Genomic DNA, 16,788 nt, shown 5'->3' on the forward strand with positions numbered 1-16,788 from the left:
TCTAAAAAGGATCTCATTTCTTTATACCCTTCCATTCGAATTCCTCATTATTATGACATAGAAGGGCCTTTGTGACATGACCATTATGCATCCTAATATTGCATGGTGACCATCATTTCTCTTTGAGAACCACAGTTTGGTGCACACCTTTTATACTAATTGAGCTGGCTTTTGAGGTTTACTCACTTATCAAACTCCCCTCTACCTCTATGCCTTTTCTTATTCTATTTGTCCTCTCATCTTGAAAGGATTTTTGAGTTTATATGCCATGGTTTTCTAACATGACCATTTACTCTCATAATTTTACCACAAGTTAAAGATTGGATGAGTTTGGTGATCTAAAGATAGAAGTAATAGGATCTTGTAGTTTCATATCCTTACTTTTTTCAAAATAGGAGGGTTGGGATTATTGCAAGATTCTTAACGGGCTTCTGAGCAACCAGTCTTTTTTGCCATGATTCCTCTTGTAAACTTACTGACAAGTTAATTTCTTAAAAACAACTTACTTTTCCAGATAAGTCTCTGATTTATAGTATACATTTAGTGCTAAAATGCACAATGTAATTTTGTAGGAGGTCAGAGATGGGGGAAACCAGAGAGGTTAGGTAGTCTACTCAAGCTGGAGTGATGAGGAAGATGGCAAAGAAAATGTAATACTTGATGTGGACATGGTGAAAGTAGGCTTTAGGTAGGTGAATTGGTCTAAGAACAGCTTTCTGGTTTTTCTCATTGGACTACTTCCTCTAGGGAAGAGGAAGAAGAACTGGAATCAACACTTATTGACTGTGTCTGAAGTTCAGGAATTCTGTCCGATGCTCATACACTTAGTCTTCAGGGTAGTGCAGGCATTAGGTCCTATATTCCTTGATAGAGACTCAGCAATCACCACCAGCTTTGATATGACTTGGGACTTGTTACATACTTACTGACAACAAGATAAGTGGTAAGCTTACTTATCCAAGAAAGCCCATGCCTAGAATCCCTTAATCACCAGGACAATGAAACTTTGTTGAACCACAAACAAAAATGAAATTATATGAGTCATTTTTTCCTATGTGGGTGCTACTTTATAAATGAATGTGACAGTACATTTTAAGACTCCATCTATTTGACTCTGAATTTTCTCTTTTAGGTATAATTTTAGCAGTTGTGTTTTTCCAGATAAAGAAGAATAAAGGCCAACATAATGTTGAAAGTGCTCAAGCATCTGAAGTCAAGCCTCTGAGAAACTGAATATGAAAAGGAATGTTTGAGTCTATGTACCAAGTGCTATTTCAGTAACACAACCATTTAACCCCATTATTTTGCTTTTCATCCAACATGTGCACTATAATTTTTTATGATATACCCTCTTGCCCTTTACTATTTTATTACTCTTAGATATTTCATGTGCTATAGACATTAGAGATATTTTCCATTTTCTCATGACACTTTTCCACCCTGCAAAAGCCTTAGCTATTTATCCAAACACAAAAATGTATGTGCTTTTCCCTCTTAGGGAAAGAGGGGCTGATGAAATACTCTGTGCATCTTTTTCTTCGTCAAGAGATCTATCAGTCATCCATCACAGCACATCCTGGATTCCATTTATGCTTTTTCTAATTCCATCCCGTGTCTCCTTCCTCCATATCTCCTTTGGTATTTCACTAATTTTAAAACATTTGTTGGAAGAAGGAACAAAGCTAAGTCTCAGGAAAAAAGTTAAAACGCAGACCTGTCCCTTAGTTTGAACAGAAACTCTTTGTTGTTATTAGACTCCTTTAGCCCCACGTGGATTATGTTGCTTTTTGTTGGAGGATTTTGCACTTGGGAACAGCATGAACTCATTGCAGACCATGCAGAGGCCTGCTTCATAAACCCTGGTGCCAACACCAGCCGCTAACCTGTTTACTCACTACCTACCATGCTCGCATGCTGCGCATGTTTTCTTTATGTGTATATTAATAAAGTTTCGGTTATTATATATTTAACAGTAGAGGAAGATAAAGAAGCACAAAAGATGTAGTGACAAAAATCAAGAATAAACATTGGCTTTGGTTTTGTTTCTTGGATCTCTTTGTCTCTGCTTCCTGGTTCTCTGCATTTGTTGAGGGAAGGACTAGATAACAATGGTTATCTGTCATTTATCAAAATTGCCTCCCATGTAGAATTAACCCATAAAGAGGGGGTCCACAATGAGATAAAAATTCCCTGTGCTCATGACTGTGGATTGGGGTGTTCAAGGCAGATACACTAGGAATTTTAAAATTTTAAATAAGAAAACCTTAGAGATTTGGAAGCATTTCGAGGCCCTGTAGCTGTTTTCTGGCTCCTGATTCGAGGCTTGAAAGCATTCAACATTACACAACCTCTCAGAATTTTCAAGAATTTTTGGGAAAACAACTTGTATCTGAAAAGGTGCTCCTACAATGACGGCTGAAGCAGGCCATGGAGTTCTGTTTTTCATAAATAATCCTCTTTGTGGGCTTTTATTATATATTTTAAAGGCAAAAAAGTAAAACAAAAGAAAATATCCAAACTCTATTTCTAAGACCTCAGTATTACTTTCTTGTATTGATATAATGTTATCCTGTGCTTCAGGATGATATTGATCTCTTTCACCTGTTTTTTTTCCACACAAGGCTCATCAGAAATCTCATAATGGCGAGGTTCTCTCTTGTCTCACCATACGCTGAAAGACAAAACAAGAAAACAAAAATCTAAGAGCACCAACAGCAAATTATACCCCAACCTAAGGAATGGCTTAACTTTCTCAGCAACTTCTATAGGTATTTTTTTGTGTGTTTTTGACCAAGAGTGACTGTGATATGACATTTAGTTCACTTAAAATTGCATCATTGCTAGCCCTGCTTATTTTCCGGAAATCACTTTATCATTCCTGAAAGACTGAGGCAGTCCCAAGGCAGGTCTGCTCAGAGGGCTCAGGGATGCCTCCTGCCTCAGTTCAGGGTTGTTCTCTCTGGACCAACTTGTATCACCTAATAATGGACTGATCACACATAACCTTCTCGTCTAAAATCACTGATTAGTATTCACATTTCTTGTGCTGTTCGTCCTCTGGGTGGGCCTTCCCTCTAAACCTTCTCTTCCTTCCACGACCAGATCCCACCCATTCCTAAAGGCTTAAAGACCAATTTATATACTGGTCCCTTTGGGAAGCCTTGTCTTAGGAAACTACAGGGTACCAGGCCACTACCTCATCTAAACTTCTATACTGTGGTGAGGAAAATTCTAGGATCGATTCCCTCTTCTGGTAAAGATGGTTCCATTTCCACTGAAAAACATCTTCCCCTCTCCTTCACCTGGCTCTTCCACACCTAGTCTGTATAGTTTGAGTAGAGTCAACTTCCTGTTCTCCCCCATCTTCCCATCTCTCACTTCTAGAATTTTGTTGAAACTCTTAGAAAATAGCTCTCTTTAAGTGGAATTTGCTAAACTAGTAGAAAATAAACTCAGAGCATTCTAGTTACCACAAAAGGTAAGCCTACCCCAGAACAAGGACCACAGAGACTTGAGAGAAGATTCTGAAGATGTTGAGTGCCTGGATCCAGCTGTGTCTGAAGGCAACCTTGCCCTGGACTTTCCTATCCTGTGAGCCAGTACATTCCTTATTACTTAAAGCTCAATATATTTCTGCCCTTGCAACCAAGAGTGCATATTTGTGCCTTGCTTATGGACCTTATGTTCTACAGTTAGAGCCCATTTGATCTCCCCAACTAGTCTGGGACTTCTTGGAATCCTTTCAATGTCTCTATGACAAGTCTTGGCTCATAGTGGCTCCTCTATAAGTTTTTGAAGAATGAATACATGAAATAGCTGATTCATGTAGGCCACTTATGCTGTTGTCGTCTTAGAGCCACCCACTTGACAAAACTGAAACTAATCCTCTCTCTGTTTTTAGTTACAGTATCCTCAAAGAGGCCTTAAACTCCCACTTCACTACACTCCGTTTCCCTACATGCAAACTCTGATGCTCCGTTCAAACATCCTCTGAGCTGAATGCAGTGGTGAATGAGGCTGTGAGTGACAAAGCCCTCAAGAATTTCTGGATGGTTAAGAAATAGCAGGGAGAGTGAGAGGGTCTCAGGGTGGGGGTGGGAAGTATAGGGGCAACTCCTGTGAGCAGCTACGTAGAAAGTCTCAGGGGTTTCTGAAGAGCAGTAAATTAAGAGTAGAGATCTCAGGGTGCTGGTCCATGGTCTAGATAGCTCACAAGAAGGAAGCTGAGATTACCTCTGAAGTATCTAGGGCAAGAAGGAAATAATTTGTTTCCAAGATTCTGTGTAATGCCATATGCATCATGGGAACTTGTTAAACTTGGAACCTTAAAAGTTACCTGAAAAGATACAATATCTTACAATTTGATTTTAAAAACTCATTTAAACTGTTTTGAAATGTACAGTTCAGTTGCATTAAGTCCATTCACATTGTTGGGCAATCACCACCATCATCCACCTCCAGAACATTTTCATCTTCCTAAATGAAACTCTACTCATTAAATAAGAACTCCCCATTCCTTCCTACCTCCAGTCCCTGGTAACGACTATTCTAACTTTCTGTCTCCATGAATTTGAGTGTGCTAGGTATAAATGGAATCATACAATATTTGTTCATAATATCAATGTTTTAAAACAGGTTTTAAAATAGTAAGAGAGAAAAAAATAGAATTCAAACCTAAAAGTTATCTTATGAGGAGACTCTCTCAAGACTAATGCTATTTTTGATTTTGTTGCATTCAAATGTGTCACACATTGTATATACTTAAATATACATTTTACACACCTGTGAAGATATCCATACAATGTATACACAATGCAGGTGTGTTCTCCAAACACCACTCATTGCTCCTAAATTTCTTCTCACCAAAGCCTGTCTTATTCTGACTGAGTCCCAAAACTGTGATCAGGTGTCGGATGCCCAGCTCTCTACCACAGGAGTGCTCAATGGATGCAGGTTAGAAACACCTGGGGGAGTTTTTCAAAAATACTCATTCCAGAGCCCTACCCCCAACTGAGTCAGCATCTCTGGGCAGGGTGCCCTAGCTTTAATATTCTGAAAAAATATCCCCATGTGAGTTTAATGTGCAACCACAGCTGAGATCCCTTATTCCAGACAATCCCCAGAGGAATTAGTACCAGTCTGGTGTGGAATATGATCTTTTGTAGGGTCTGAATCAGCTTCTTTCTTCAGAACATCAGCTTCCCAATCCTCTCAACTTTCTGGGCACCTTTAATCCTAACCAGGCCTGCTTAGACCCTTTCCCAATGCAAACATGGGCCATGCCCCAGAGTTCAGGGAAGGTAGGAAGGGCTGCTGTCAAGAGAGCCATCCCTTGGCCCACAGAGATCCTTCAGCTAAGAGCAGCCTGGTGGGTCCAGACCCAGGTCACTCTTGCCAGCACATCGGAGCCTATGAAATCCAGCCACGAAGCTGAGAAGAAAGAAGCTGGTTTCACCTGCAGGAGAGTCGCCCCTTTGTAGACCAGAGCAAAAATTATTGTGAAAACACACATTTCTGTAAAGTGATCTTCTTGTGCTTGTGCTTGGAAAACTGGCTATTTAAAGGGAAATTCCTGACAATGTTAACAAAAATAAATAACATTTTTTATAACACAAACAATTATTTCCCATTTTATTGGTTTTCCACTTTTACCTCCTAGCATAGTTCAGGCTCCATTCGACATTTCAAAATGACTATATGCTATGTGTTAGTCTTGTGTCAGCCATCTGGACCCTTAAGACAAGCAGGACGGCCTCCTGAGATGGTAGATAATTCTAAAGGGTAAGATGCTGCCCTGGAATCCAGGGCTAATAATGTCGATGGCTAAAGCACAAGTCCCACTTTAGGCCTCCACAAGTTCCTTGCCTCGAACAGTCATTGGTTTCTTTGGGCGGAAATCAAAACTCCCCTTTTTTTCATGTGATCCTTATCCTGGAAGGGCCGACTGAGTGCACAGTGCGACAGGAAGGGGTGTGAAGAATGGCCGGTTATGGAAACAAGCGTTCATCTGATTGAAAGAGTTCTCATTTTTTCCATTGCAGCACTTGGGCTGAGGGTAAGTCCAGGATTTGGAGGGCTGCATTTGGAAGGGGAGGAGGGTATGCAGAAGGAGGTGGGAATAAAAATAGCCCCTGTGTGTACCCAGCATTTCAGTTAGTCTCTTGAACTAAGCACAGGACAGGGAGACAACAGAATATATTTTTAGTAACAGAAGTTAACCTGAGCCTCTTTGGCTCCTGGCCAAGAAGAGATCCCGGAGGCAGAGTTTCCGGGGGCTCTGCTCTGGGACAACCAGAGTCAGCCATGGCCTTGGTTGGCGGTGGACACAAAGAACCAGGGAAAGGTCCACTGTGGGGCAGGAGGGGAGAGGCCCCAGCTGAGGTTCCCTGCTGAGTTTTGCCTTTTGTGGTGGGGTCTCAGACAGCCTTCCTGGGGCCTACGAGGGGGAGGGATTCCCCTGAGTAAGCAAACGTGGCTTGGTGTATGCTCGCAGAAATCCCAGCACAGGGATTTTGACCTTGAGCCGTGATGGAAGGTTGATGGGTGTTAAAGAAGAGAAGGAGGGAGGGGGTATTGATGCGAAGAGCCTCAGGCCCATTATACAGCTCTGAGAGAGCCTGGGCCAGGCAGGAGCAGAGCCCCGAAGCAAAGACTGATGGAGGAGCCCATGTTCGGCAGAAACCACTGATCTTAGAACCCCTACTCTGCCAGGTCGCTGACTAGGGGTGTGATCTTGAAGGTGAAGATGGCAATCAGCCAGCTCCTGCAGTGGGGGCCTCTTGAGGGAAGGTCTGAACCTGCCCTCCCATGGCTGTCATAGTTTGCTGTTTTGCTCTTTTGCTTATTTGTCAGATATTTATCGAACCCCCATCATGGCCAGACACTGAGTTGGTCGCTAGGAACACAAACAGCAGTAGCTAATAATTCTACAGCATTTATAATGTGCCCTGAACTATTCTAAATGCCTTACAAAATATTGTCATTGAATCCTTACAACAACTGTATGAGTGAGATACAATTATTATGTCTATTGTACAGATCAGAAACTGTGATAGAGAAAGCTTAAGAATGTAACTTGCTCAAGGTCACAAATAAAAGATCCCAGAAGTCTTACTCTGAAGGCCATGCCCAAAGCTACCATATTTCGTCTAATCTATGGAACCATGTATTGTAAGATGTGTTGTTATTTTATGTGACACTAAGAAAGAAAAGAGCACTATCAGTTAACTTTGCCGTACCATTATATGATTGCATACTCAACTTCAGAGATGTTAAAATGTGAAAAAATGTGAGTCTTGAATCGACAGTTGTTACACAGAAGCACTTTCTCTGTTCTCATGGGCTGCACAATTGCACAGGAGAGACAACCTAAACAGTCATTATGCAATAAGGTGAGCATCAGGTATCACCAAGGTGGAGCACACAGATTGCTGTGGTGATGAGAGAAGAGAGACCTTCACTTTTGCCTGAGGGTCTGGGAACCCATCACAGAAGTGACACCCAGCTGTGCCTTAGCGTTTCTCCAAATACAGAAGGGGAGGATGAAATGGGAAGTCTGGGGCATTTTAAGGGCCATGGTTGATAATGCTAATGCTAATAATATTGCTATAGCTAACAACAGCTAATCATGAAGCATTCACTGTGTGCCAGGCACTGCCTAAGGGCTTTCTTTGCATCATCCCATTTAATCCCCACAGAAACTCTTTGAGAAAGCACTCTTGTCAGGAAGAAACCTGAGGCTAAGGAGGTGAACCGATTCATCCCGAAGGGCACAGCTAGAGGGAAATATACCAGGATAAGGACCTCTGGAAGCCTGACTCCCAAGTTTCAGACTTTAACCACACTGCTGGACCACCTCTCAGAAGTAAATTAGTCTGATAACACTGTATTGTATAACTGAAACTTGGAAGACAGTAGAACTTCAATGTTCTCACACACACACACACAAAAGGTAAATATGTGTGGTGATGATTGTGTTAATTTAAATAGTTCAATGGGAGGAATCCTTTCATAATGTGTACGTAACTCAAATCATCACGTTGTACACTTTTGAATACTGGATTGGCCAAAAAGTTCATTTGTAACATCTTACAGAAAAACTCGGACGAACTTTTTGGCCAACCAAATTTTATTTTATTTGTCAATTACTGTACATCTCAATAAAACTGAAAAAAAGAAAAAGAAGAGAGTTAGTGATGAGACATGCTCACCAAAGTCATTCTCATCCACTGAGCTCTCCATTTCCTGGGATAAGCACGAATGAGGACTGGACATTGTCAAACACAAGGATTGAAGAGAGACCTTTGGGAGAACTGACTCTGAATTTGGGCAGAGAATGACTGATGGGCGGGAGGTTCTGGAAGGGTTGCTCAAGACTGGGACCTCAGTCATTTCAACTATCAAGTATCTTCTGAAATCTCATCCTGAGCAAAGGTCTGTGCCGGGCATTAAGGGGATTGTTGAAGGAAGTCGTGGCCTGAGAGCCAAATGCTGAATGAAAGAAGTATAGTGTTGAATCCCTTCGCAGGCCTGCCTGGTGCGGCACTCTGACCTGGTCTCCTTCCTCTTGCTCACCATGCTTTAGCCACACTGACCATCCGGCACTTCCTTGAGGAGGCTGAATGCCTTCCATTTCGTTCCTTTATGCGTGCCTTGCCTGGAACATTCTCCCAGCTCCAGCCTCTTTTGTATGGCTTGCCTTTTCTCTTGCTTTAGGTCTCTGTAAAGTTGGTCTCCTCCGAGCTGTCCTGCCAGTTATTTTCTACCTGTTAATTTTCTTCCTAGCACTTTTCATAGTGTATAATATGTCCTTTATTAGTTTGCATCTTTGGGGGCAGAAATTTTGTTCACTGTTGTGTCCCAGCACTGAGCATGGTGCTGGCATATAGTAGACACTCCCTATTTGAATGGATGAATGGCTTAGCTTAGAATCTAATCATGGAGCCAAGAGGTACGTCTATGATACAGAAAATAGCTGCTGAACTTCTCAAGGAATGGAGAGATTGGTGTGGGTGGAAACTGTCAAGGAGACGCAAGCATTGAACAGGGTGGGCAGAATTCAGACACTTAGGGATGGCCTTGGAGAAAAACCAGCTGGGGGAGATAATGCAGTCTGTGGGAGAACAAAAAATAGTTTTCTCTTCTCTGCAGGTTTGAAGCACCTTTATTTTCAGTATCTGGAATCACCCTAGCTTTCCTTACCTCCTGAGCTCTCCTTCAACTTACTGTAACATGGGTGAAAGCCATGGCGGCCAGTTGTCCAGCCTTCTCTCCCCAGAGTGCTTTGGTGGACTCCCTTCGGGGACCAAACACAACATTGAGACTGAACTCTCATATGGCTCCTCAGCCTAGGAATGAGGATGTTTTGGGGAAACCATTATGGATGCTGTTCTCACTTCGAGCATCGTGAACAAAGTGATTCCCAATGTCCAGAAAGGACCTCAGATGGCCATATTTTAAAATCCCTTCAAGGATTTTAGAAGCAGAGATACAGCTCAACAATTATAGTGTCTTCAGTCAGCTATTCCTGCCCCCCTCCACCCACTCACACAGATCTAATAGAGCACATCATTTGATTCACTCTCTTAATAGTTGTACAATTTTGAATTTCATGGATTTCCACACCGTAAATTTTGAAGGTCAAGATTTGTTACCATTTTATACATGTTTTGCCTTATTTATCTTACATGTCTAGAAGGATGTCTGTCTATAGAGTATCAAGTCTTATTTTTATTATTTATTCATGTGTTTACCTCTCCTCACCCCACCTCCTGAGGGCAGGAGACCATGTCTTATTATCATTGTAACTCTGCTGCTAGCAAAGCATCTTTAATAAAAGTTTCTTGGTAAATGTTGAATTAAATTGAAGAGTTCCAAGACCTTCCAGAAGTTCAGTTCTCTTTTTAGCGGAGCAAGTTGCCTCATTTCACCTGAGCCCAAGGTTGTTGCCTGTTAACCATATAAACCAAATTCGTGTCCTCCTTGTCAAAGACTATTAAAGAGCAGAAATCTCATTTTAGCTTTAATTGATCTGTGACTTAATTTGGGAAGCCTTGCCTTACCCAAGATTAGACATTATTGAACAAGAATACAGAAGAATGAACTAAAATAACTTTCTGCTATAATGGAACAACAATTTAAAAATTTAAGGAAAACTCTTTGCCATAAACTTCAACCCTTTAAAAAGCATCTAGTTATTTCAGAATTTGTAGGGAATATTAATTGCCACTTTTCAGCCAAGGACAACACCATGCAATGGAGTTAGGAATGAAGTCATTTTGGTATGTGTTTTCTGGAACTGTGCCCTGAATAGTTTTCTTCTTGACATATGTCCAGCTCTTTAATACAGCTTAACATTAGTAATGCTCATAGTTTGTTTATAAAAATCATGTTTAGAATATAAAGGAAGCATGGAAAAAATGCTCAGAGTGAGGGAAAGGAGAGAAAAGTAAGTAAAAAAGCAGTTGTTGAGGATGAGTGAGCATTTACCCTGAGAGTGCATGATGAGATTGCTCTGTCAATGAGAACCTTTTCCAAAGAGTCATCCCAATGATTGACATGACATTTGCTCCCTGAATTAGGACACTCTGAATTTAGCTAAGGATTATCTTCTTCAGATTCATGCATTATTCACTTAATCCACAAACGACTATTTATTACTTTTTTATTCCTACGAAGCAGGCAGAAGCAGTGGTAACAACCCCTATAGCTTTTGTTCATGCAGTTTCCTCTCCATTAATCTTCTCATTCAACAGAACTCTGTCAAGTCTTCAGAAGGAATTGTGGATGTTCCCAGACTCCAGGTTCAAGGACTCTTCCACCAAGCGATTATTAAGTAAATGTTTGCAGTAATATTTACCCACTTTGGACTGTTCCTATCTCTGGTGTTTCACCACAATCAGAGCCTGATCCTAAGATCAACTGGGAAACATTTTAAGGAAATAAAAGGTAAAATCCCTTTGTGAGGGCGGAACTATGGAATTACAGAGAGACTTGGTAAATTCTCCCCAGCAGCTGGGAACAGTCAGCCAGAGAGTGATGCAGAATTCATAAACCATGTTAAAAGTTTTGGTGCCCTGGAAAAAGCTCTGAAATGTTCCAATCATTATATTACTCAACTGAAATCACTTTCAGATGAGCAAATTCAGAGCAAACATTACCAAGCTTTTAAACTACATCATATGTTCCAAAAGTAAAATGGAAAACAATAAAGCAGAAAGGTCTGTTTCCTCACTGGCTTATGCAGGTGATTTCAGATTTAATACAAAGAAATCTCCAGTATGTCTGCCATCAGCGCCAATAATGTGAATAAGCTTGGACCACTGATTCCAAGGAGTTTAATCTTTAAATGGTTCTGCCAATTAGAGTGGTTAATGTCAGGACACTTCATACGTGGTAGATGTTCAGTAATGTTCATTTCACTGATACATAAACACATGGATAAATAACATGTGATGAAGAGAATAAGGTGAAAACTCCTTATTTTAAGATAAGGATAAAGGGCATAAGATAGCCCTATGAAAGAGGATAAAAACAGAGGTCAAAAAAGTAAGACAAAAACTTGCAGACTAAAGGGTTGACAAAAATCAGAGAAGAAAATTATAGAAAGGAGTAAGTGGTTGACAAGATCAAATGTAGTGAGATGCCTTGGACTGATAAGTGTCAAGTGGATTTAATAACAAAGTGGTAATCTGGATGATGATAGTTGCAATTTGCATATAAGACCAATTAAGTAGGCAGGCTTTACCACTACCTCCAACTTCCTGCGTTCACACCCTTGTATAATCTCCTACCAGGAGTGTGGGCTGGATTTAGTGACAGAATCCTAGTGAATAGAATCTGGCAGAAGTTACGGATGTCACTTCTGGTGTTAGGTAGCAGAAAGACTGTGGCTTCTCTCTTGGGCTGCCCTCTCATTCTCACTCTCTGATTTGCTTTTTCTGGGGAAGCCAGTTGCCACATTGTGAGCTGTCCTAAGGAGAGAGTCACATGACAAAACCCCTAATGGTTCTGGCTGGTAGCCAGGGTGGACCTGAGGCCTGCCAGCAGCCATATGTACCTAAGCACATTTCTGCAGTCACTTACCCTGTTAGGAATATGTATTAATAGACATGGATTATTTTCATTGGTCTCAAGAAGTACTGCCATGCTATTGCTGAAGATCACAGGGTAGCCATTCTCTCACCTAACAGCAAAGAGTGGTGGCCCTATGGGCTTAAGGATAACTATGGAAGACATCCCTCCTAAATGACTGAGCTAAGAAGACGTATGTCTTCTCATATTCAATTTACTCTTTAGTCTCCCAATTCATGGTTTCACCTATTGCTTCAAGGTCCATTTAGAAAATTCTAATCTGTTTTGACTAAATAGACAAAATAGATAACTAAGAGCCAAAACAAAATATTTCAGAAATTGTGATCTTTTAAAATGGGATATGTTTTAAAGTCACTTTCTCTTTTGAAAAAAAATACCTGAAGAAAAACATTTTAACAGGATTGATTAACACAGCCATTTGGTTGTGGTTATTTTGATATAGAAAGTATTTTGATGTAACTATTTTGATCACAGTATTCTGTTGCTTCAACAGAATGAAAAATTACTGTTTATTTTTTAAAATTACCAACTGATATACCCAATAAATTAGTGGATATTTCTACTCTGATCCTCCCCCATCCTAGATCACTTTGATCTTAATTTCCAGGTACAAGTTGACGATGGGATGAAACTTGGGGATTGGGTAAGGATGACAACTTCACAGTATTGCAGAATGATATTTAAAATGTAAAATTTTACATTACAAGGAACTAGCAGACTAGGGTGGTAAAACAGCTGTATTTGAGTGTTTAAAGACAAAATATTGAGATCAGTAGAGCTATAAATAAGAACTGAAATGGAAATTATAGACATAAAAACCACAATATCTGAAATTTTAAAAAGTTCACTGGATGATATTAATAGCCAATTAGCCACTACTGGAGAAAAGATTAGTGAATTTGAAGACATAACAATAGAATCTATACAAACTGAAGCAGAGAGAAAAAAGACTGTAAAAAATGAGCAACTCAGTAGAATGAAAAGACAAGTCACAGACTGTGAAAAAATATTTGCAAAAGACATATATGAAAAGGGATTGTTACCCAAAATACATGAAGAACTCATAAAACTCAACAATAAGAAAATGAACCTGATTTAAAAATGGGCAAAAGACCTAAACAGAGGCCACACTAAAGAAGATATTCAGATAAAAAAGTACATGAAAATATAGTCAACATCATATGTCATTAGGGAATTGCAAATTAAAAAAACAATGAGACACCACTACAAAAAATTTAGAAAACATTTAGATTTAAATGAAAATTAAAACACAACATATAAAATGTGTAGGATTCAGCTAAAGCAGTTCCTAAGAGGGAATTTTATAACTCTACAAGCTTATATTAGAAAAAAGGAGGGCCAAAATCAATGATCTAAAATTTCATCTTATAAAACAAGAAAAAGAAGGGTAAGTTAAACCTAAAGTAACAAGAAGGAAGAAAATAATAAAGAGCAGAAAACAATTAACTAGAAAATGGAAAGAAATAGCAAAAATCAATTTATGTAAAAGCTGATTCTTTGAAAAGATCAATGAGGGGCTTCCTTGGTGGTGCAGTGGTTGAGAATCTGCCTGCCAATGCAGGGGACACGGGTTCGAGCCCTTGTCTGGGAAGATCCCACGTGCTGCGGAGCAACTGGGCCTGTGAGCCACAATTACCGAGCTTGCACATCTGAAGCCTGTGCTCCACAACAAGAGAGGCCACGATAGTGAGAGGCCTGTGCACCGCAATGAAGAGTGGCCCCTGCTTGCCACAACTAGAGAAAGCCCTCGCACAGAAACAAAGACCCAACACAGCCATAAATAAATAAATTAATTAATTTAAAAAAAAAGATCAATGAAATTGATGAACATTTAGCTGGACTGATTACAGAGAGAGAGAGAGAGAGAAGACACAAACTACCAATATCAGAAATGAAAGAAGGAACATCACTATAGATCTTATAGACATTAAAATGATAATAAGGTAATATTATGGGCAACTTTATACCAACAAATTTAAAAATTTAGACAAAATGGACAAATTCTTGAAAGACTCAAATTACCAAAACTGACTCAGGAATAAGTAGATGATACTTATGGAGTCAACCTAGCACTGATTCACTGAATGCTATTGAAAATGACTGGTTTTGATCAGATTTTATCTAAATACATCAGTGGACCAAAATTACAGAAGATTTGAACAAGATTAGGGTGTCCAACTAAAGCCAAACAACCCATTAAATAATAAAATATACAATGCAATTGATGGCTGCACCACCAAACAAATCAAATATTTTTCATTGAGTTGCTGAACAACTTGAGTCAGTTATTTAGGAGTTTTATAAACCTAACCTTCAAGATTTAGATGTGAAGGCACTGTGGGTTGGCTTACTCAACAGCCTTTCCCCTTCCCTCTTGCTTATTTTCTAAGCCTCCCTTGCAGCTAAATAAAGGTGGCCATATGCACCAATCTGGCAAGAGTTATAAGCAGATCTCTGCTAGAGGGTGGGGGAAACACCTTGATAAAAGGAAACAAAGTTCAGCAGCCGCCTTGCAAATGAGAAAATTGCAGAGTCAGTAGTCCTAACATTTTTAGCTGTTGAATCAGTAATGGAAATAATGGCCTTCCTATTGATTTTTTATTGTTGTTATGTGAGAAAAATATTTATTTAAACAGTTGATGTTGAGCTTTCATTTACTTGCAACTAAACACAGTCTTAACCAAAGAAGACTAGGGCACATTTATATACCCCCATAATGAAGGAAACAACTAAGGCAAAAAGGGAGCCATCATTCAGCTCTTCCCTTGACTGGCTACAAAATCTTAGAACCATTACTTAGCATCAATGAACCTGAGTTTTGACACCAATAGATTAATAAAAATAATAACAACAATAATAGCTATCTAGTAAAAACAGTGCTGAGAGAGGGAAGAAAGAGGCTTCAGAATCCCTTTTGGCCACTGGAAAGAAAGACAGTATGTCAATACAGGAATTCTTTACACATCAGAATTGCTAAATCTAGGCTGTGATTCTCCATGTGGCATAATAAGACTTCACTAAGCATCAGTTTTAGTATGAATATGAAGAGTCTTGCAATTTTTTAGAGGCACTGACACTAAGAAGGAGTCAACTCTTAAGAGGAACAGGAAAAGTAAATTAAGCACATTCAGTGTTCCCCCAACAGAAGCCTGTGACAATATTTCATATGAAGGAATCTTTGCCTCTGTGATTCACTGCAAATCCCATGACCCGTGTTTCTTTTTACATGACAAACCACCAGGGTTCCCCCAGAATAACTCCTTGTTTAGCAGATATTTGTGGTCAAGGTTCAGAGAAGATTTTTGCCCATAAATGGCTTGTGCTCTATCCAGCTGGAGGAAAGGAGGTCTCATGGAATTTCAGAAGACTGCAACTGCCCAGGGAAATCCATGCAAACCAAATGGGCATGTAAGCAAACAGAGCAAGCCACAGTCATGCGCCACTTCCAGTTGAAAAGGAAAGGTAATAAGATTGGAATACACACAACCATGGTGCCTTACCTTTCTTTCTTGAAGCATGGAGCTCTGTTAGCTTGCTAGTCTAATTGGTTTCTTGTATAAAAAGAAGGGCTCTGACATCACCCAGCTCCACCACTTACCAGCCGGCTGAGTTGATATTGGGGAAATAAACAAGTTGTGTCTCAGTTTTATCATGTGTAAAATAAGGATAATAATAGCCCTTCAATAATAATAATAATAACAATAATATTAAATTTATTGAGCGTTTACTTCATACAGAACACTATTTTAAGCACATTAAGTATGTTAAATTCCTGTAATCTTCACAACTCTATGACGTAGACTCTATTATCATTATTGTATTTTATGTTGAAAAAAATTCAAGAAAGAGTAAGAACCTTCCTGAGGTCACATAGCTGGTAAGTGGCAGAGATTAGATAGAGGGTGACTGTCAGGATTGAATGCAATAATGTATGTATGTAAAGCCCAGCCTGGCACGTAGTAGGTATGTGCCATGATAAATGCTAGTTGTTATTTCTAGGTCACCTTTTGCCCATGATGTCACCTTAGCAACAATTATAGGAATCTATTGGAGGCCATGAGTAGGGAAAGTACCACAAATAAAAGCACTGAATCTTTTCATTGAAAACAAAGTTAGTGGGATAGGAACATGGTGGGTAAGGCAGTTGTAATAGTTTTCTTGGAAGCCTTTCGGGAGAAGCAGCCAGCACAAACCAGATACAGGGCCATTGTCAATGGAGAACTAAAGTCAAGCTTAGGAGAGAAACAAATGCTGAATTCTCACAATGGCAGGGGAGCTATAAGAGAATGTAAAGTGGGTAACACTGAAACAGACACATTCCCACTTCTTTCCAAAATAATCTACAGTGATCTAATCCTTTTGTTTTTCTATTTCATAATTAAAGAGTCACTGGCTATCTTTCTGCTCCCCAGACAACCCCTTCTATTAATATGGACTCTTAGAACATTTTTTCCATTCCCCAAGATATACTTACTGCTAATCCACTCTTGATTTCATCTTTAGCCAAGCTGAATTTTATGCATCTTTACTTGTATCGCCTCCAACCCAGTTTAGAACTATTCACTGAGCTATTTTCTCAAAGATTTTTTCTGCAATCAAAAAGATTTATTCCTTAATGAACTTCATGGAAATAATTTTAAGGTTTTTTTTTTCTTTCTGTTTTACAACTCTCCA

At 39.6% G+C, this 16,788-nt stretch overlaps 1 protein-coding gene across 6 annotated transcripts in view; it reads left to right on the forward strand.

Annotated features, from left to right (window-relative positions):
* The window catches only part of CDH17 (cadherin 17), a 130,023-nt gene extending 127,978 nt beyond the window's left edge, over window positions 1–2,045 (forward strand). For all 6 annotated transcript variants that reach the window (XM_057532487.1, XM_057532485.1, XM_057532488.1 and 3 more), the window contains one exon: window positions 1,133–2,045. In XM_057532487.1, coding sequence (XP_057388470.1) covers window positions 1,133–1,233 — 101 coding nt within the window. In that variant the 3' untranslated portion in view covers window positions 1,234–2,045. The remainder of the gene's footprint in view (window positions 1–1,132) is intronic.
* The last annotated feature ends 14,743 nt before the right edge of the window (window positions 2,046–16,788 follow it).

The sequence above is a fragment of the Balaenoptera acutorostrata genome, chromosome 17 (assembly GCF_949987535.1).
Source record: "Balaenoptera acutorostrata chromosome 17, mBalAcu1.1, whole genome shotgun sequence".
Classification (NCBI taxonomy): domain Eukaryota; kingdom Metazoa; phylum Chordata; class Mammalia; order Artiodactyla; family Balaenopteridae; genus Balaenoptera; species Balaenoptera acutorostrata.